General features: G+C 46.0%; 1 protein-coding gene across 2 annotated transcripts; it reads left to right on the forward strand.

Annotated features, from left to right (window-relative positions):
• Nucleotides 1-313: 313 nt before the first annotated feature.
• Nucleotides 314-19,719, forward strand: ANXA9 (annexin A9). 2 transcript variants are annotated; one of them, XM_080984791.1, is made up of 13 exons: nt 314-464; nt 2,990-3,091; nt 3,177-3,273; nt 3,752-3,846; nt 5,339-5,452; nt 6,277-6,361; nt 7,893-7,972; nt 10,881-10,940; nt 13,556-13,652; nt 14,450-14,545; nt 16,605-16,663; nt 17,550-17,672; nt 18,630-19,719. In XM_080984791.1, the coding sequence occupies exons 2-13, from the start codon at nt 3,017-3,019 to the stop codon at nt 18,690-18,692; spliced, it is 1,044 nt and encodes a 347-aa protein (XP_080840917.1). In that variant the 5' UTR covers nt 314-464; nt 2,990-3,016; the 3' UTR covers nt 18,693-19,719. The 2 variants fall into 2 exon arrangements, with proteins under 2 accessions (XP_080840917.1, XP_080840918.1); XM_080984792.1 differs by having other exon boundaries at nt 338-464; nt 2,995-3,091.
• Nucleotides 19,720-20,810: the final 1,091 nt, after the last annotated feature.

The raw sequence follows: 20,810 nt of genomic DNA on the forward strand, positions 1-20,810 counted from the left end.
ATCTTGTTTTTAAGTTGTATTTTAATGAATTGTTTTTATACTTGGCGTTAGCCACCCTGAGCCCGGTCTGAGGGCAGGGTATAAATAAAATTTATTATTATTATTATTATTATTATTCCACTTTAGACACCCATCCTGCCCATCACCTGTTCCCTCACCTGTCAGGTTTGGGCTCACGTCTCAGAAGGACGTCATTTTTTATTCCTGATGCTTCAGTTCCTGGTTGCAGCCCCGCCAGGGATAGAAAGGAATTACGATACTTGGCAGCTTGCCTTGCGAAAGGCACAGACTTCTTGGCTTGAGAGCTACAGACCGGACTGGTTTTTCCTTCATCCACTTATCGCGGGCTGGTCGGCTGAGGCCCTCCCTCAGGGTGCTGGGTGGAGGTGACTTGTCACTGCCACCCGCTCACGTAGGACAAGGCACTTGCTGCTGTCCGGGAGAGAGACACAGAAAACAGCCAGGTACGTTCTTCAGACGTGGGTTTTTTGGGGGGGGGGGGGAGTTGCATTTGGGAGTTGCCAACTTTTAAAGACCAGTCCCGCTCCTCTGCCTTTGTGATCTGCTTGATGCATAGAAGACTGGGAGGATGAAGCTTTTACCCAAACCAGCTCCACTCTGGGAAAAGGTCTCACCTGTTTAATTCCTGCTGTTTAACATCATAGGGACACAGTGGCGCTGGGGGTTAAACCACAGAGCTTAGGACTTGCCGATCTGAAGGTCGGCGGTTCGAATCCCTGCGACGGGGTGAGCTCCCGTTGCTCGGTCCCTGCTCCTGCCAACCTAACAGTTCGAAAACACGTCAAAGTGCAAGTAGATAAATAGGTACCGCTCCGGCGGGAAGGTAAACGGCGTTTCCGATCGCTGCTCTGGTTTGCCAGAAGCGGCTTAGTCATGCTGGCCACATGACCCGGAAGCTGTACACCGGCTCCCTCAGCCAATAAAGCGAGATGAGTGACGCAACCCCAGAGTCGTCCGCGAATGGACCTAATGGTCAGGGGTCCCTTTTCCTTTAACACCATAGGAGTCAGGAGGCTTTAGAAAGTTGTCAACCCTACCTAGGATCTGGGGTTCAGTTTAAGGCAGGCTGATGGAATGAATGGACTATTTCTCAAACTGATCCTGAAGACAGAAATGAGAGAGGCGGCGGGGAGTAAATTTTCGAAAGGGGATTAGTCTCAAACCATATTCCTCCTCAGTGAGACATTAAGCAGGTGTCCCAAGGGATCTCTTGAGGGGTTGCAAGTGAGAGAAATTAATGTGGGTTTATTATTATTATTATTATTATTTATTTTTAATTTTTATTACTTAAATTTTATTAACATATAAAACACATACATATACATTTACACAATACATGTACACAACACACTACCTTATTTTCATAACATAAAACATACTGTACCTACATTATATAATACCTACCTATACTATACATATCAACACACCTACCCCACACGGACACCCACCAAGTGACTTGACTTCCAGCCGTTCTTGTTGCGCTACTTTATTTTTCCAGCTAGCTTGAACGCATTTCATTATTTCTTTAATCTCTTCTTCTATCTTGACTTTACTCTCCTTTCACTCTAATTGTATTCTGGATTCACTTAGTTTCTGTCAGAAATTCTACTTTTTCCACATAAATTTTGATGTTTTCCTTAAAGATAGTCTGCTCCTTATTCACTTTTTGTATCACTTATCTTCCCTGTTAGTTCGGCAATATGGAAGTATTCCATCATTTTAGATAACCAGTCTGTTTTAGGTGGGACGCTGCTGCTTTTCTAATTTTTGGCAATCGATAACCTTGCCGCTGTAGTTGCATACATAAATATTGGTCTGACTGTTCTTTTTATTTCCTCTGACATGATACCTAGGAGGAAGGATTCTACACATGTGGTGGGAGTGCAAAGAGAGAGTGGGATTCTGGGAAGATATCTATAACGAACTGAAAAAGATGTTTAGATTTTCATTTGAAATTAATGTGGTTTGATTAACCACAAGGTAAATCTACCTTGACTCTTCTACCACTCAGCACAGTTGAGTGTCCATGACTCATTTTGTTTCAAGGGAGAAACACTGTTCTTTCTTTCTTTTATATACATTTTTATTGATTTTTTTAACATATCAGTCCCAACAGTTATACAACATTTCTTCTCATCTTATACAATATTTTAGATTTCCGTCAACACCACTGATGATTTTCCGTTCTTTATCACTTCTTCTGCATTTCTTAATTTCTATATTACATTTAATTATCCTTAACTAATAATTCTCTTCATAGTCTTTCTTGCAGTATTTCAAATAATCCACCTTACAAAACTTCTTGCAGTCCTAACTAGCGTAATCTGTTCATCACAATTACTTTTCAAATAATTCATATATTTACTCCAGTCTTCTAAGAATCTCTGGTCCCGCAGGTTTTGAATCCTTCCTGTTAATTTATCTAGTTCTGCATAGTCCATCAACTTCATCCTCCATTCTTCTTTCATCGGTCGTTCTTCTTGCTTCCATTTTTGTGCCAGTAATATTCTTGCTGCTGTCATTGCATATTAAAAACAACTTACAATCCTGTCTATTAATATCATCTCCCACAATGCCAAGTAAAAATGCTTCTGGTTTCTTAATAAATGTGTATTTCAACATCTTTTTCATCTCATTATATATCATTTCCCAGAAGTTTTTCACTTTTTTACATTCCCACCAGGTGGAGAAACACTTTTCTCCATGTATTGAGGCTAGTATCCTCCAGGTATTTTTCCCAGTCCTCTTTTAAAGCCATCCAACTTGGTGGCCATTATCAGCTCCAGTGGCAGAGAGTTCCACAGTTTAACTCCACACATTCAGCTTCACTAGTGTTATGACAGAGCTTTCTCAAGCTCAAACCTTAGTAAGTGTCCAGATTCCTCCGTCTCAGACACAGAGGTCAGGTGGGATCTCTCTGTGCTGTGTAGCTTGCGATAACAGTCCCCCTGTCTGTTGTTTTCGAAAGCTCAGATTTGGCAGCTGCGGGCGCAGGATGTCGCTGGTGAACGGAATCGAGAGACGATCCTTGGTCAACGAAATCCTCAGGCACCTGCCCCTTGCGGATAAGGTGAGCGCTTGGCTTGGCACTCGTCGAATCATGAAGATTTCGGAGTTTCTGGTGACCATTCCATCTCTGTCTTATTTTGCTCTAGACAGCTGTTTGGGGCACTCTGGGGACGATCAGACCCCACCTGAACTTTGAGGTGGAAAAAGATGTCCAAACTCTCCTTGACGCTGTCAGTGGGAAAGGTAACAAATCACAGTTGTGGTGTTCGTGTGTTGTGTCCTTGCCGGTTTTCCCCTGTATATATGTATTTCGCACAGAACAGCCCTGTGAGGTAGGTTAACCTCAGAAGTAGCGATTTGACTGAATGTCGCTCAATGAACTTTTTCTCTCAATGAGAAAGGAACTGAATGTGAGCCGCTGCCCTCTGTACAGTCTGACAGCGTCACATTCAGCCGAGTTTTAATCGACGCACGTCAGGACTCAAACCCGTAACCCCTGGCATCTTACGAATGGCACCACGTAGGAGACGCCGGCTCAAAAAGTGGGATGCAAACTGACAGATCCCCTTTGTATAAAGTGTGCGGTTATATATACGTGTTTGATTCATAAATGTGACTTCTCCTGTTACAGAATTGAAAGGGGGGGTTATATATGTGAAGAACATATACAGAGAGCCACGGTTTAGTGGTTAGCCTCTAAATTTGCTATCCTTTGTGACAGGTGTTGAATATGTAACCGTCATTGACCTACTGACCAACAGGAGCAATGAACAGAGGCAGCAAATTGCTGAAGAGTTCCTGAATTTCACGAAACAGGTGAGGATGGGAAGGAGAAAACCCCTGTTAGATCTAGAGGGTTTTTTTTGGGGGGGGGAGGGAATCCTATATTAGGGGGTTTCAATCAGACCCTTCAAATGTCCATCTGAGTGCCAGCTTTCTATAAACTTTGGCTAGTTTGCCAGCTTTGGCCCATCTTGACTTTACCAGCCATAATCATCATCATTTATTTATTTATTTATTTATACCCCACCCATCTGGCTGGGCTTCCCCAGCCTCTCTGGGTGGCTCCCAACAGAATATTAAAAACACAATAAAAGATCAGAAATTAAAAACTTCCCTAATTAGGGCTGCCTTCAGGTGTCTTCTAAAAGTCAGATAGTTGTTTATCTCCTTGACATCTGATGGGAGGGCGTTCGACAGGGCAGGCGCCACTACCGAGAAGGCCCTCTGCCTGGTTCCCTGTAACCTCACTTCTTGCAGGGAGGGAACCGCCAGAAGGCCCTCGGAGCTGGACCTCAGTGTCCGGGCAGAACGATGGGGGTGGAGACGCTCCTTCAGGTATACTGGACCGAGGCCGTTTAGGGCTTTAAAGGTCAGCACCAACACTTTGAATTGTGCCTCGAAATGTACTGACCATAGTGTTGTTGTTTAGTCGTGTCCACCTCTTCGTGACCCCATGGATCAGAGCACGCCAGGCACTTCTGTCTTCCACTGCCTCCTGCAGTTTGGTCAAACTCATGCTGGTCGCTTCGAGAACACTCTCCAACCATCTCCTCCTCTGTCGTCCCCTTCTCCTTGCGCCCTCCATCTTTCCCAACATCAGGGTCTTTTCCAGGGAGTCTTCTCTTCTCATGAGGTGGCCAAAGTCTTGGAGCCTCACCTTCAGGATCTGTCCTTCCAGTGAGCACTCAGGGCTGGTTTCCTTCAGAATGGGGAGGTTTGATCTTCTTGCAGTCCATGGGACTCTCAAGAGTCTCCTCCAGCACCAGAATTCAAAACCATCCATGCTTTGGCGATCAGCCTTCTTTATGGTCCAGCTCTCACTTCCATACATCACTACTGGGAAAACCATAGCTTTAACTATACGGACCTTTGTTGGCAAGGCGATGTCTCTGCTTTTTAAGATGCTGTCTAGGTTTGTCATTGCTTTTCTCCCAAGAAGCAGGCGTCTTTTAATTTCGTGACTGCCGTCACACTGACCTCTCCTTCAAGGATCACTTCCTTGTTGTGGCGAAGGGGCTTGAATAACTCAGAGAAGCTATGAGCTATTCTGTGCAGGGCCACCCAAGATGGACAGGTCATAGTGGAGAGTTTTGACCAAACGTGATCCACCTGGAGCAGGAACCGGCAAGCCACTCCAGTATCCCTGCCAAGAAAACTCCATGGACAAAGACTGACCATAGTAGTTCATGCCTTTGTAACAGTCGGCTTAGACCACTGCAATGCACTTTGCCTGGGGCAGCCTTTGAAGACTGTTCAGAGACGGTTTTAATCCTCCTCCTCAAGCATTTCTATTTCCCCTTCTCAGGACCTCCTGAAAACTCTGGAAGCAGCTTTTTCCGGGCACCTAGAGGGCGTGATCACGGGTCTGCTGAAGCCGGCAGCTCAGTTTGATGCTCATGAAATCAACCTGGCCCTGAAGGTACGGCCATCGGTCCCTGTCTTGCTCAGTCAGGCCATTTGTGCACCTAGCCCTGCATTGCCCACACGGACTGGCAGCAGCTCCCCAGGCTTTCAAGGAAGGAGCATTTCGTAGCCCCACCTGGAGATGCCCAGGGAATGGGAGGATTGAACCGGGCACCTTCTGCATACGAAGCAGGTGCTCTCTCACTGAGCTTCCTGTAAACAGAAAGTAAGATTCTAGTCCTCATGTTTAAAGACCACTTGCCCATCTAACTCAGTATTGTCTACACTGACTGGCAGCAGCTCTCCAGCAGGGAGATGCCAGATTTGAACCCGCGACCTTCTGCATGCAAGAAAGCAGGTGCTCCACGCATTGGACTATGGCTTTGCCGGGTCTTTTCCTCCTGGTCCTATTCATGGACCAGGGTCTGAGTTGAGATGCGGTTGCTAGGCAACCACAACATCCTCCATTCCGCACCATCCGAGGGCAAGAAGAGAGGGCAGCTTGCTTGGTCTACCCAGAATTTTAATCTGGTTTTAGTCTCTTGCTGTTTTAAGTTTCGGGAAATCTTAAATAATTGTTGCTAATTTTTCTTAGGAGTGACTTTATTCATCAACTTTTTTTTTTGCAAACGGCTTTGAGGGTGTGTGGGTTTTATTTTATTTTAAAAAATCAATATATGCATTTTATGAAATAAATAAAAAAATACTTAGCAGCTTGGAAGCTGACCGCATCGCCTCCTCCTCTCCGCCCTCGTGCTGCTCTTGAGCTCCCTTGCCTTTTCAAGTGTTGCCACATTTAAGCTGCTAAAGTTACTCAACAAACGCCCTTCCTCTTTCCAGGGCCTGGAGGCAGATACGCTTCTCGAAATCCTCTCCACCCGAACCAGCCAGCAACTCCGGGAGATCTTGAGTTGCTACAAGCATGGTAAAGAAGGAACGAAATAAAAAATGATATAATTTCTTCCCCTTGTCTTTTAAAGGACAGCTAAGGGTGGAGGGTTGTGGACGTACCTGGTTTGGAGAAATTGGAGAGTTATTCATGCTTTCTGAGAATCCCCAAATCATTAAGCCATGGGTGGGCAAACTAAGGCCCGGGGGCCGGATCCGGCCCAATCGCCTTCTAAATCTGGCCTGTGGATGGTCTGGGAATCAGTGTGTTTTTCTCCTTCCTGAGGGAAGGAGCTTCTGGGATGCAAAGGATCTGCTCCTGGGATGCCTCTTCCCTCACAAACCCCCCCCCCAAAGGGGAAATTGGTAGATTGCCAGCAGGCTGCGAAGTCTTTCTCAGTAGACCAGAAAGCCTTTCTTGACTTGGCTCGAACTGTAGGAGAGCTCTGAGCCTCGGTGTTCCACAGATGTAAAATGGGCCTGCGTGCTGCTGCACCACGTTGCTTTTTCCTCCTCCCTCCCAATCGCTTTTCCTTTTGTGCCGTGTCTGTTTTATTCCTTCATGCTTCCAAGCTGACCTGGAAAGCTTTTCCAGCAGTGAGCAGCGGGTTAAAAAATGCTTTGAATGGATGAGTAAAAATATTAATTCTAGCCTGGTGTGAATTTCTCTCTCTCTCTCTCTCTCTCTCTCTCTCTCTCTCTGTTTTTCACCTAGAAATATGAGTGGTTGTGAATGAGAACCTAAAGCATGGGTAGACAAACTAAGGCCCGGGGGCCGGATACGGCCCAATCGCTTTCTAAATCCGGCCTGCGGACGGTCCGGGAATCAGTGTGTTTTTTCCTTGAGTAGAATGTGTCCTTTTATTTAAAATGCATCTCTGGGTTATTTGTGGGGCATAGGAATTCGTTCATTTTGTTCTTCAAAATATAGTCCGCCCCCCCCCCCCAAGGTCTGAGGGACAGTGGACCAGCCCCCTGCTGAAAAAGTTTTCCTGACCCCTGCATTAAGCCGATAGGCTGCAGATTTTGGGACAGGGGGAAAGCAAGTCATCCTTTGCTCAATGCATCGTTAACCTGCAGAACTCGCCGCCACAAGATGGCATCATGGACTTTTTTTTTTTTTTTTTTGGTAAAGTTGATTATTTAAAGAAGCACTTCATATTATTGTTATTTGATGTAAGCTGCCTTGGATTTACTTGTGTTTAAAGGCGGGGTGTTTGTTTGTTTGTCTGAGCATCCTTTTAGACCTCATCCTGTTAACATAAACAAGTCCCTCAAGTCATCATATAAAATGAGGTGTTTTGGTTTTTTTTAACCCAGGAGAAAACAGAAAAGAGAGAGATAGGTCCTGTTAACATAAACAAGCCCCTCAAGTCCGCATATAAAAATGAGGTCATTAAAAAACAAAACGAGAAAACCCCAGCACAAAACAGAAAAGAGAGAAATAGGTCCCACAGTTTTTGTTCCTGCTCAAAATCCTAATGGCGTTGCTTAACTCCTGAAAGTCTGTCAGATTTGGGTAAAACCGTTTCTCTTTAATCCAAAATTGTTTCTTCCACTGTGCCTAGATTTCAGTTTGGACCTTGAGAAGGACATCGCTTCGCAAACCAGCGGCTTCCTTCAGGGCCTCCTGCATGCCTTGATCAAGGTAAAAGTGGAAAAAAAGGACCATTCAGAGGCACTTAGGGCATTTGTGTCTTTGGGGTCAATTGAGGAGCCAAATAAGGACTCAGACATAGCAATAATTATAGTAATGAAATGCAGAATTGGAAATGATTTTAGAAAACCATTAGACGGGGTTGAAGGAAGTCTTAGGCTGTGATAGCCAAAGATTTGATTTGATGTTCGTGAGATGCTATGCTGGAAAATATGTGTAAAAACCAATAAATATTATTATTTTAAAAAATAATGAGGGGCTAAATGAGGTCATCTGGCCCTCTCTACCTGGCTCCAGGGACTCTCCCCAGCCCCCAACCAGCCTTTCTTCGCACCCTCCTCAAGTGGCTTTGCCCAGCTGAATCACGGGAACTCCAGTTTGCTAAGGCCGCTTAGAACTGTAGCAGCTTTGGAATCATCTCTGTAAATAATTATGGTTAATTGGGTAAAAATAGATACTGTGTATATCTATATATCTATATATATATATATATATACACATAGATGTATATTATTATTTTATTATGAACATGCTGATAAGTTTAGGTAATAGGTTTATTAGAGTGAAAAGATGTTGAAAAGGACGGGAAGTCTAATTTAAGTACTAAATTTATACTAAGAAGACACATATCTTTTTGTTGGAATTCTTCTTCTGATGTTTGATTTATAGATTACAATATGTCTTAGATGTATGGATGCAATTTGGGTTAATAAAGCATTAAAAAAACAGAACTGTAGCTCTGTGCTGGGGAAAACTACAATTCTCAGGATTTGAGTGGGGGCTTTAAATGGGTCCTGAGTTTGCTTTGGTACAGATGGTCCTATGGTTGTAAAAAAAGAGAAAAAGACTGTGGTTGATTGCAGGGACATTATTGTTGGCACCCGTAGGTCTCGGGAGACCACGGAGGAGTGTGTCTTTGGGGGTGAAGTCAAAGGGACGTTGTAAAGTCCTTAAATTTGGCCCGAGGTGACACGGGATGTGCATACCTAAAATTCACACATGCTGGTTTCTGTTATAGATGCAAATTTAGCCTGCTTTTCAGAAGGAAAGCCATTCTATATGCAATACTTTTTTCAAAATCACCTAAAAAATAAATAAATTTTAAAATGGAGGAGGAAGGTTTAGGAGACCTGTGATTTACTTCAGAAATATTTGGGGTTTTGGATTTCCCCCAACAAAGCCTTTAATTAATCAGGAAGCATATTAAGGGTTTTTTGTATTTTAAAAATATTTTAATGTATTAAAGCATCAACCTGGTGACCTCCAGACGTTGTTTATTATTATTATTATTATTATTATTATTATTATTATTTACCCGCCCTTCACTGTAAGGTCCCCGGGTGGGTTCCAATATAAAAACACAATATTAAAAACAGTTTAAGAAAACTTACCTCATGGGGCTGAGTCTGAAATATCCAGAGAGGCCCAGGATGGTGAGATGGCCTTATATGCAAAATTTATGTACCACTTAATAATAATAATAATAATAAAACTAAGCAGTGACATAACTAGTCTAAAGTATTCATTTAAAAATCAGCAACTGAGCAGTCATTTAAAAACACAACAGTGGACATAATCAAATTATCAAAATGCAATTACGGCAATCTGCATTGGGAAGGGCTGTTTTAGAAGAGGAATTTGCCTTCCAAGCAGAGGAACAAATATATTATCTAAACTTTAAAGCAACATGCTGTCATCACCTCTGTTTCGGGTCTAGGAAGCAGGCTCCAGATTTCTGAGCTGCTGTTTTCACCCCATGCAACTGAAACCAGTCAGCTTATCTGCATGCAATTAAAATGGCTCATTAAAAAGAAAAAAATCTGGTGAGAGCTCTGTTGGAAATATTTTAAGTGGGGCGCACGGCAGATTTCAGGCTTCTTACGCGCCCAATCTGTAAAAACATTCTGGGAAAACAGCGGCTCTGAAAATAAAAGCGGGTAAGTGGCTAGTCCTCATTGTCTACTCCCCCCCAAATACAATCTGCTTCTGTTGAACATGTGGACCCTGATGCTGCCATTACCTGCGTCTTTGCAAGAACGTGAGATCGGACACTAGGGGTCTGAGCCGTTTTGCCTTTGCCCTGCTGTTTTAGCAATAAATCAGAGCAAACATCAGTCGGGAGAAAACCCAATGGACATTTAATAATAAAATAATAATAATAATAATAATAATAATAATAATAATAATATTTTTTTATTTATACCCTGCCCTTTCCGGTTCAGAAAACTGGGTTCAGGGCGGCTAACAACAAATTTAAAACACTTAATTGATGCAATAAAAAACCAGCATAAAATACAGTATAAAACGTGAATAACAATAAATTCAAAAATCAATTTAGGGGGGAAATCCATCCAATAAACATTAAATGATCACCAGGGCTAGCTGGCTAAATTAGTCCTATTTGGGCCAGCGAGGAGAGCAGGGGAGAATTAGCTGTGGGATCCCAGAACGGGTAATCTTCATAAAAAGGGAAGGAAGGGGAATAAAAGATCAGGCTAAGTTGAAATTGAAAGCCAGGCGGAATAGCTCTGTCTTACAGGCCCTGCGGAAGGAGGTTAAATCCTGCAGGGCCCTGGTCTCCTGGGACACAGCATTCCACCAGCTGGGAGCCACCACTGAGAAGGCCCTGTTCCTGGTGGAGGATAATCTGACTTCCTTAGGCCCGCTCCGATTCAGCGGTAAGGATTGGGTTTTCCCGGGGGGAAAGCGGAAGTGTGGTTTGAGCCTTAAACTGTCCGTTCTCTAGGCCCATTAAAATCGACAGAGCGGCTTAGAAACAGCTAGTTTAAGTTGTTTCTGTGGTGATGGGAGGAGTAAAGCGTAGTTAATTTGGATCCAACTCAAGGACTGCCAGCCGACGGCCAATGTCATTGACGTCTGATTTTCTGCTTTCTCCCAGGGCAACCGTGAAAGGTACTCTGGGGTCATTGACTATGTTTTGATACGGCAAGATACGCAGGTGAGACGTCCAAGTCTGGAAATGGAGATTATTCAGACTCCATGATCTCTCTGATGCATGCAAGCCCTGTAGAGATCGTCTCTATCCTGTTGAAAATGAGATTACCCCATGGTTCATAAAGGCCAAACGCATCAGGATACACAACAAGGTTTGGGCCTGATCCTGCCTGTTATGTATTGAGTTGAATAGGATCCAAAATGCAGCAGTCTGATTGGTCTGTGCGCTGCTTGAGTGCACTGCTGTACTCGGTGCACCTCCTCCCTGTCGGATCCTGAGTCGTCAGTGAGGTCTTGGTGGTGGACCCTCGGTTGGGACGGCAGGCTCGGCCATGCCTCTTGCGTTGACCTCTTGGCAGCTTCCGTTGCCAGGGCCTCCTCCAGAGCGACCTGGAACGTTAGGTCCTTCTTAGCGTAGAGGCGTCGTTGCATCTTCTCATCCTTCAGGCCACCGACGAGGCGGTCACGAAGCACGTTCTCCAACTCTGAGAAGTTGCAGAACCGGGCGGCTTGGCGGAGAGAGGTCACAAACCCAGTTATGGTTTCCCCAGAGGCTTGCCGCTTTGCGTAGAAGGCATTTCGACGAGCCACCACTGAGGGCTGCGGCGAAAAGTGCCCCTTCAGCTGTTCCATTATTGTTTTGTATGGAACAGTAGCGACGTCTTCAGGCGCAAGGAGAGCCCAGGCGATTTCAAACGTCTCCTCTCCGCAGACGCTGAAGAATATCGCCCTCTTCTTCGTTGGTGACCCCTTTGGCTTCTAGGAGGAAGGTGAAACGGGAGGCGTACGCTTCCCAGTCTCCGGATGCTGGGTTGAACAGCGAGAAGCTGCTGTCGGTTGCCATTCTGGGTTCCTTGGGTCCCAGAGCTGAAGCCTGGATACACGGTGCGAGGCAGCGGTGCGGCAGGTGGCGGTGCTGCGGTGATGTGTGTGGCGGTCAGCTCAGCGGGATCCCACCTTCGTCGCCAGTGAAATATATTCGGCGTCGAGAGTGGATTGCATGCTCTTTATTCAGCACATAGTGGTGAGGAGGAATGGAAGTCCCCTCAAAGTATCTGCTTTATATACATTATTTACACAATGGGCTGCACGTGATTGGCTAATTCCGGAATTCTCCTGTAGGCCAATCAGGTTGCGGATTCACTTCCATCTGGAGCTGGATTGGGTGGCTCTTGTGGACCAATCAGACTGCTGCATTCTGGATCCTATTGTTCTAGGACCAATCAGACTGCTGCATTCTGAATCCTATTGTTCTAGGACCAATCAGACTGCTGCATTCTGAATCCTATTGTTCTAGGACCAATCAGACTGCTGCATTCTGGATCCTATTGTTCTAGGACCAATCAGACTGCTGCATTCTGGATCCTATTGTTCTAGGACCAATCAGACTGCTGCATTCTGGATCCTATTGTTCTAGGACCAATCAGACTGCTGCATTCTGGATCCTATTGTTCTAGGACCAATCAGACTGCTGCATTCTGAATCCTATTGTTCTAGGACCAATCAGACTGCTGTATTCTGAATCCTATTGTTCTAGGACCAATCAGACTGCTGCATTCTGAATCCTATTGTTCTAGGACCAATCAGACTGCTGCATTTTGGATCCTATTCAACTCAGTACATAACACTGCCGCTGAACTCTCCTCGTGTTTTCAAAGAATGCGTTCCACCCATGCTCCCTCTGTGTTTAATTTCTCATAAATTTCCCATCAAGTTGACCAAATGGCTTTAAGGAATTAGCTGCCCGTGCAGATTCGAGGTGCATTTGTGCATGCTATTATAGATGGCGAAGCAGCGATAAGGAATGCTTTTGCATAATCAAATGCTCTGTTTTGTATGTATGAGTGCAACTGTATGACATGATTTTAAAAATCGCAGCTCTATAACCGCCCTGATAAAAAGCTCTTCCTTGTCTCGCATTCCTGTTCTGTGAGGTTAAATGAATAATGATGGAGTTGGGGGAAAACTGGCTGCACTGGATCAGAGATAATTAAGACCTCATAGGTTTGGGGGCTAAAGCTTCAGGGCTCCCCAGTTTCTATTAAGACTGGGTGTACTCCTTAAATGAGGCTCTGTTCTTACTCATGTTTAATACTGAGACTACCCCTCTCAGTTGTATCCCTACACATGTTGCATCCCTAATTTGAAAGTAGATCTAAACACAGGGAAACCCCTGCTATAAATAAGTCAGAAATTAGATTGTTTTAACAAAAGGGGGGGGGGGGGACTACGGAAAATCACTTTTTAAAATTCCTTGCTCTCTAGCGCCATCTCTGTTGCACGTTTATAGCGCATTCAAATCGCTGTTTTTTTACTAACGTAGCTGAGTCCTCAGATATGTGAGGAGCAGGCTCTGGTTACCCTGCGATTGGATGGCACCGATTTCACTCTGCGCATGTTCTGGGGATTGCTTCTACACCCCATGTCTTGTAAGCTCAAGGCCTGTTGGTTTAAATAGGTCATGCGGCACTTCAAATAGGTCCTGGGCACTGGACTGAGTACTGATCCCTGAATTAAGTTGTTACGACAGAGAGGGCTGTTGCGACTTCAAAAAAGGCTGTTTTTATTTCGACTGTGCAATTGTTTTGTTCAGTGGTGTGTCTCTGTGGGTTCTTCCAGGCCCTCGCGGGTCCCGGAGGCGGCGACCCGGGCAGGTTGGATGAGAGCGAGTGGATCAGGATCCTAACCGAACGGAGTCCCCAACATCTAAACAGAGGCAAGGTCTAGTTTGCAAAGCTTGCAAGTTGCTGTTTCTGGGGAAAGGAGTTGAGTTCAGCCATGCTGGCATTCTATGCAATGCACTAAAACGCCGTTCTCATGGGCCCCTGAGTCAGAGCCAATAGGTTTTTCAGGGGCTCTTCCCTTCATAATAAATAATAATAATAATAATAATTTTTTATCAATACTCCGCCCTTCCCGGTTCAGAAAACCGGGCTCAGGGCGGCTAACAACAAATTTAAAACACTTAATCGATGCAACAAAAACAGCATAAAATACAGTATAAAATATGAATAACAATAAATTCAGAATTGAAAAATCAATTTAGGGGGAAAATCCATCCAATAAACATTAGATGATCACCAGGGCTAGCTGGCTAAATTAGTCCTATTTGGGCCAGCGAGGAGACCAGGGGAGAATTAGCTGTGGGATCCCAGAGTGGGTAATCTTCATAAAAAGGGGAGGGGGAGGGAAGGAAGGGGAATAAAAGATCAGGCTAAGTTGAAATTGGAAGCCAGGCGGAATAGCTCTGTCTTACAGGCCCTGCGGAAGGAAGTTAAATCCTGCAGGGCCCTGGTCTCCTGGGACAGAGCATTCCACCCGGTCGGAGCCACCACTGAGAAGGCCCTGTTCCTGGTGGAGGATAATCTGACTTCTTTAGGGTCCGGGACCTCTAAACTATGATTATTCAGTGAATCTGCTTTTGAGGTGACCCCTTCAGAGTGTATAAAGCAGCTTCTGACATTCCTAACATGTTTAGAAGCAGTCTGGCTTAATCTTTTCTTACTCCCACAGTGTTCATCTGGTACCACAAGATGACTGGGCTCCAGGTGGAGGAAGCCATGAAGAAGTACTTAGAGGGGAAGGCCCTCGAGGCTGGCTTGACCCTGGGTAGGTAAAGGGGTGTGGGCTGGATGTGACCCCCCCACAGAGCCTTTCTATCTGTCGTGCTTGGGGGGGGGCGGTGTATGAATGCAGAGATACCTTGGCCAGACCCCACATGGAATACAGTCATACCTCGGGTTACAGACGCTTCAGGTTGTGCGGGTTCCGGGTTGCACACCGCGCCGAATCCGGAAGTACCGGAACGGGTCATTTCCGGGTTTCCGCGCATGCGCAGAAGCGCTAAATCATGCTTTGCACATGCGCAGAAGCGCCAAACCGCGACCTGCACGTGCGCAGGTGTGGCGCTGTGGGTTGCGAACGTGCCTCCCGCACGGATCACGTTCGCAACCCGAGCGTCCATTGTGTCCAGTTCTGGGCTCCCCAGTTTAAAGAGGATGTTGACAAGCTGGAATGTGTGCAGCCCAAGATGATCAAGGGTCTGGAAAACAAGCCTGATGAGGAACGGTTGAAGGAGTTGGGTACCTTTAGCCTGGAAGATAGGAGAATGAGAGGAGATACGAGAGCCATCTTCAAATATCTTCAAGGGCTGTCACATGGAGGAGGGAGCAAGCTTGCTTTCTCCTGCTCCGGAGGGGAGGACTCGAACCCATAGCTTCAAGTGACGAGAAAGGAGATTTCGACTAAACATCAGGAAGAGCTTTCTGTCAGTAAGAGCTGTTTGACAGTGGAACGGTCTCCCTCGGCAGATGGTGGACTCTCCTTCCTTGGAGATTTTAAAGCAGAGGTTGGATGGCCATCTGTCATGGATGCTGTAGTCGAGATGCCTGCATTCCAGGGGGTTGGACTAGATGACCCCCTGGTGTCCCTTACGACTCTACAATTCTGATTCTATGCATGTGAATGGTATCTATTTGTGAGCAGGGCGTGTATGTCTATCTACTCTTGACTCTGGCCTCATCTGCCGTAAAGGAAATAACACACCAAACATGCTCAGGGACACTCTCGTCCTTGACGATTTCATGTTTTCTGTAGAGAGGTCTGGCCAGGAACAAGCAGGAACTGTGAGATTATAGTTAGTGGCTCAGAAACCTGGGTTTGGAGCAACTCTGACAGAAGCGCTCACAGGATGGGCTAGTCTCTCGCTGTTGGCCTAGTCTACCTCGCAGGGTTGGTTGTGAGAATACAGTGGGGTGATTTCTCCCCCATAACCAACTGGGCATGACCCAGAGCAGTTTGGTTGAGGAGGAGGAAGTCAACAGGTCAAGTTGCTCCAGCACAGAGCTGTAATGTTGTTGGTGAATTTCTACCTGCGATACAGTGGTTAAAGATGCCCGAAAAGCTGGGGATTTTAGAAAAGAAAGATTGGCTTGTTTTGGGTTCTTCTTCTTCTTTGGCAATCACTCATAGCCAAGCAAGATTGTCTTCCATAAACACAGTTTTAACAATGAGTCCGTAAGTGACTGTGGAGGCCAATTCTGGATCCACACGTCCTTCCACAGTGGGGACATTGGTTTTCGGGTGGGAGTTGATCATGGTGTGGATTTGCCAAGCGTGGATTTGCCTTCCTCCTAGCATGTTTCTCCCTTGCGTCCTGAGTGTCTTCAAAGCCCATGACTGTTCTCCAACTGGAGCACTCGCAGGCCAGTGTTTCCCAGTTGTCAGTGTTTATACTACATTTTTTTAGATTTGCCTTGAGACAGTCTTTAAACCTCTTTTGTTGACCACCAGCATTACGCTTTCCATTTTTAAGTTTGGAATAGAGTAGTTGCTTTGGAAGACAATCATCAGGCATCCGCCATGACCAGCCCAACGAAGTTGACGTTGAAGAATCATTGCTTCAACACTGGTGATCTTTGCTTCTTCCAGTACGCCGGTATTAGTTCACCTGTCTTCCCAAGTGATGTGTAAAAATTTTCGGAGACCCCATTGATGGAATCTTTCGAGGAGTTGGAGATGGCGTTTATAAGTGGTCCATGTTTTCACAAGCGTACAGTGTTGTTTTGGGTATGCTTCAGATAACTGAAGATGGTTTTCAGAGACGATATGAGAACATGTTGGTTATCTGATTGGTTTATTATTATTCTAAATCCATGTTCTTTTGCAGTCTCCATCCTCAGAAACACCCCTCTCTATTTTGCCACAAAGCTCTACCAAGCGGTTAAGGTGAGGAGAATTAATCCGTCCTTATTTCTCTCTTTCGCTCTGTCTCACAAGTGTATCCTTCCCTTTCTCCAGGAATTTGGATAAAGTGTTTTGGCCACCAAAACGGCTGCAGTCAGGGCATTGCTTTATGCAAAACGACTGCTCTGCTGTTGCTTTTGGATTGCAAATGAGACATGATTTATTGCACATACGAACACCTTTAGAGTCACACTGTGTTTCCTTTTGTGCCCTAAATCGGTGGGGTGGCATAACGGAAGGACAATGTCATTTGTGTAATTAATTGCACAAGTTATAATTTTGTCGCAGCGGATGGCGAGATGAAAAATGGAAGGGGTGGTATAATGCCTCCTTAAAAGGTAAAGGGGCCCCCTAACCATTAGGTCCAGTTGTGACCGACTCTGGGGTTGGGGCGCTCATCTCGCTTTATTGGCCGAGGGAGCCGGCGTACAGCCTCCGGGTCATGTGGCCAGCAGGACTAAGCCGCTTCTGGCGAACCAGAGCAGCACACGGAAACACTGTTTACCTATTTATCTACTTGCACTTTGACGTGCTTTTGAACTGCTAGGTTGGCAGGAGCAGGGACCGAGCAACGGGAGCTCACCCCATCACAGGGATTCGAACCGCCAACCTTCTGATCGGCAAGTCCTAGGCTCTGTGGTTTAAACCACAGCGCCACCCGCATGCCTCCTTACATCCCCAGTAAAGGTGCTGTTTGCCCTCTGCCACAGCCCTGCAAATAACCCCACCCAATTCACTAGCCTGTGAAGAAGAGCAATCCTATCCTGATGGCTGTGCCTGCCTCTCCCCCAGCTTTCTTAAACTGCGAGATTGCTATGACATCTACAATATATATATATCCTAACCCTCACCTGTCTGCTCTTTAAAGGGTCCAGAAACCAGCCCAAGAACTCTGGCCCGCATCCTGATTTCCCGTAGCGAAACCGACCTGCTCAGCATCCGATCTGAGTTCAGGAAGCATTATGGGATTTCCCTCTACTCCTTCCTCCAGGTAAGGGCGCCAGGCTTTCTTTACTGTGGGTGGGGAGTGGGCAGAGATGGAGGGAGGAAGAGTAGGGGTCCAGGGTTGCTCCATCAGCATCCCAACTTTGGGTCCCTCCCCTCCTCGAACTTTTCCATTTCAGCCGGTCCCTGAAATGACGTGCAAACTCGGAACTTGAGTTTGCTGATTTCCTCCTCCCTCCTGATTCATTTTCCTTTTGTGCTGTGTCTTTTTTCCTTAAGTGAGGTGTAAGAGGAGGGAGCCTTCTTTGGCTGAAAAGTGGGGGTGTCTTTAAATGAAATTAATCTGCTTGGCCATGATGGGATATTTAGTTAGCTAGACCTTCTGTCAAATCCTGCCGGGATTCCGTCATGCAGAGATTATTAACAGGGTTATCTTGTCAGAAATACATATGTTCAGGTCAGCAGAGGGGAATAGAATATCTCCCCTTTTGGATATTGTTTAGTCATTGAGTCGTGTCCGACTCTTTGTGACCCCCTGGACCAGAGCACGCCAGGCACTCCTGTCTTCCACTGCCTCCCGCAGTTTGGTCAGACTCATGCTGGTAGCTTCAAGAACACTGTCCAACCATCTCGTCCTCTGCCGTCCCCTTCTCCTTGCGCCCTCCATCTTTCCCAACATCAGGGTTTTCCTGCTCATGAGGTGGCCAAAGTCTTGGAGTCTCAGCTTCAGGATCTGTCCTTCCAGTGAGCACTCAGGGCTGATTTCCTTCAGAATGGAGAAGTTTGATCTTCTTGCAGTCCATGGGACTCTCAAGAGTCTCCTCCAGCACCAGAATTCAAAAGCATCTATTCTTTGGCGATCAGCCTTCTTTATAGTCCAGCTCTCACTTCCATACATCACTATTGGGAAAACCATAGCTTTATAAGTGCTTAATTCTGGGTGGGCTGTGCCCCTTACTCAATTACGCAAAGCCTTCTAAAATCCCTTTTTATCTTCCACCAGGCTGAAATGAATGGCAACTACCAGACCGCCTTGCTTGGTCTGTGCAGAGCAGAAGATCTGTAAGTTATGTCTCTGCTGACGAGCCTCTGTGTGCAAAAGCAGTCTACCTCTGAATACCAGGCAAATGCTTACATCAGCCAACCACCTCTTCCTCCCGAAGGCCCTGGAGTCCGGCCAAAAGTCACCCTCAGAGGATCTTGATTCTCCATTTGCGCTAATTTCTTCTTGTTTCTCGGTTGGTTCTGGATCTATTCAGGGGGTGGGTTGGGCTGGGAACGATTTAAGGAGAAAGAGCGTATTTCTTGCTGAGCCAATGAAAACTGTGTTTAATTTGGTTGTGAACATTCAGCCATTTCTGTGCTGGGGGGCAAAATGGAATTAATTCCTCACGAGTCGTGATGGTGAGATGCTACTGCCAACATCAGAGACCGTTTTTCCACTGGACACTGCTGGCTGCCTTTTTCTCTGGGCGATACGAACCAATCAGGGATCCTGTGCTGAATTTACATTACAGAAGCTGGAATCTGGAACATCTGTGGCCCTCCAGTTGTGGCTGGATTATCACCTGTAGTCAGTGTTGGTGGAAGTTGTAGTCCCTCAATATCAGGGGAGGGGGCACAGGTCCCCCTCATATCCATCCCAGCAGCAAAGGATAACCTATCAGCCTTTCTCAGGAACTACAACATCCCCTTACCTGGAACGGTGTAGTTTAATATATACCGTATTTTTCGCTCTATAAGACACACCAGACCACAAGACGCACCTAGTTTTTGGAGGAGGAAAACAAGAAAAAAAATATTCTGAATCTCAGAAGGCAGCAAGAGGGATTGCTGCGCAGCGAAAGCAGCGATCCCTCTTCCTCTTCTGGCTTCTGGGATAGCTGCGCAGCCGCATTCATTCCATAAGACGCACACACATTTCCCCTTACTTTTTAGGAGGGGAAAAGTGAGTCTTATAGAGCAAAAAATATGGTATATTGCAGGTCTTTCTGTCTTGGTAAGCTCACCTTTTCTCCACCACCTGACCTATTTAGCACCACCCTTTCTGTAAAAATGAAGTACGTGATAATAAAGTACCTCTGAGCATATAACGGAGTGTTTTTTCCCCTCTTGAGGCAGATGTAAATGGTTTTGGCACCTCCCCGTTTTACAAACTGAGTTGGGCTGTGCTCAGTCGATTCCTTTTATCGTTCAAAAACAGGCTGGGAAATTGCCTCGGTTAAGTCAGGCAGCAGATTGGGTGTTAAGAACGGGAAAATTTGCAAAGAAACTGTGAGGGGCAGGAAAAGAGGCATTCCTTCTTTTCCACCAGGCATGATGGGACAATACAGCAGTTTTAGAAGAGGCAGACCGCTTGTTTCATACACTAAAAAGGAGAGTGTTTTCTTGTCTACCCTGCGAGGCAGACAAGGCTGAGAGGCAGTTTAATGGACAAGCGGGGATTTGAACCTTGACCTCCCCCAAGTCCTAGACCAATTCTCTAACCACTGTACCATCCTGGATCTCTACCCCACACTGGAGTTCCCGCTCCTCCATCCCTCAGTGGATCTCAACACGGCTGCCCCAAATATTTTTGTTTTCTTGGATCTAGTTTAGGGAATTCAATTCCCACCCGGTGTTTTTAACATCCACCGTTTTAATTTTTAAAATGACTCCAAGTCCTTCTCCAATTATGCTCTTGGATTCCTGACGGAGACCTGAAGGCCCCGGACTGTCCCCATTCCAGCCTCCCCCCCCCCCCAGGCAAAGCTGTAGATAAAAACAACCTCAGCACTGGGCTGTGTAAGAATGCGGCAGCTAGACTGGTGACTGGGAGCGGCCGCCAAGACCACATAACACCAGTCCTGAAAGACCTACATTGGCTCCCAGTACGTTTCCAAGCACAATTCAAAGTGTTGGTGCTGACCTTGAAAGCCCTAAATCAGACATAGGCAAACTCAGCCCTCTAGCAGTTTTGGGACTACAACTCCCATCATCCCTGACCACTGGTCCTGTTAGCTAGGGATGATGGGAGTTGTAGTCCCAAAACAGCTGGAGGGCCAAGTTTGCCTATGCCTGCCCTAAACAGCCTCGGCCTACTATACCTGGTGTCCACCCCCATCATCCAGCCTGGACACTGAGGTCCAGCCCCGAGGGCCTTCTGGCGGTTCCCTCCCTGTGAGGTTACAGGGAACCAGGCAGA

The sequence above is a fragment of the Podarcis pityusensis genome (genome assembly GCF_964106645.2).
Source record: "Podarcis pityusensis genome assembly, chromosome: 16".
Taxonomy (NCBI): domain Eukaryota; kingdom Metazoa; phylum Chordata; class Lepidosauria; order Squamata; family Lacertidae; genus Podarcis; species Podarcis pityusensis.

Excerpts from the sequence above, each read along its gene's own strand:
- ANXA9 (XM_080984791.1), top strand. The coding sequence starts at position 3,017 with ATGTCGCTGGTGAACGGAATCGAGAGACGATCCTTGGTCAACGAAATC. Across the intron at positions 7,973-10,880 it reads TCCTGCATGCCTTGATCAAG|GGCAACCGTGAAAGGTACTC; the intron begins GTAAAAGTGGAA and ends GCTTTCTCCCAG. Across the intron at positions 10,941-13,555 it reads TGATACGGCAAGATACGCAG|GCCCTCGCGGGTCCCGGAGG; the intron begins GTGAGACGTCCA and ends GGGTTCTTCCAG.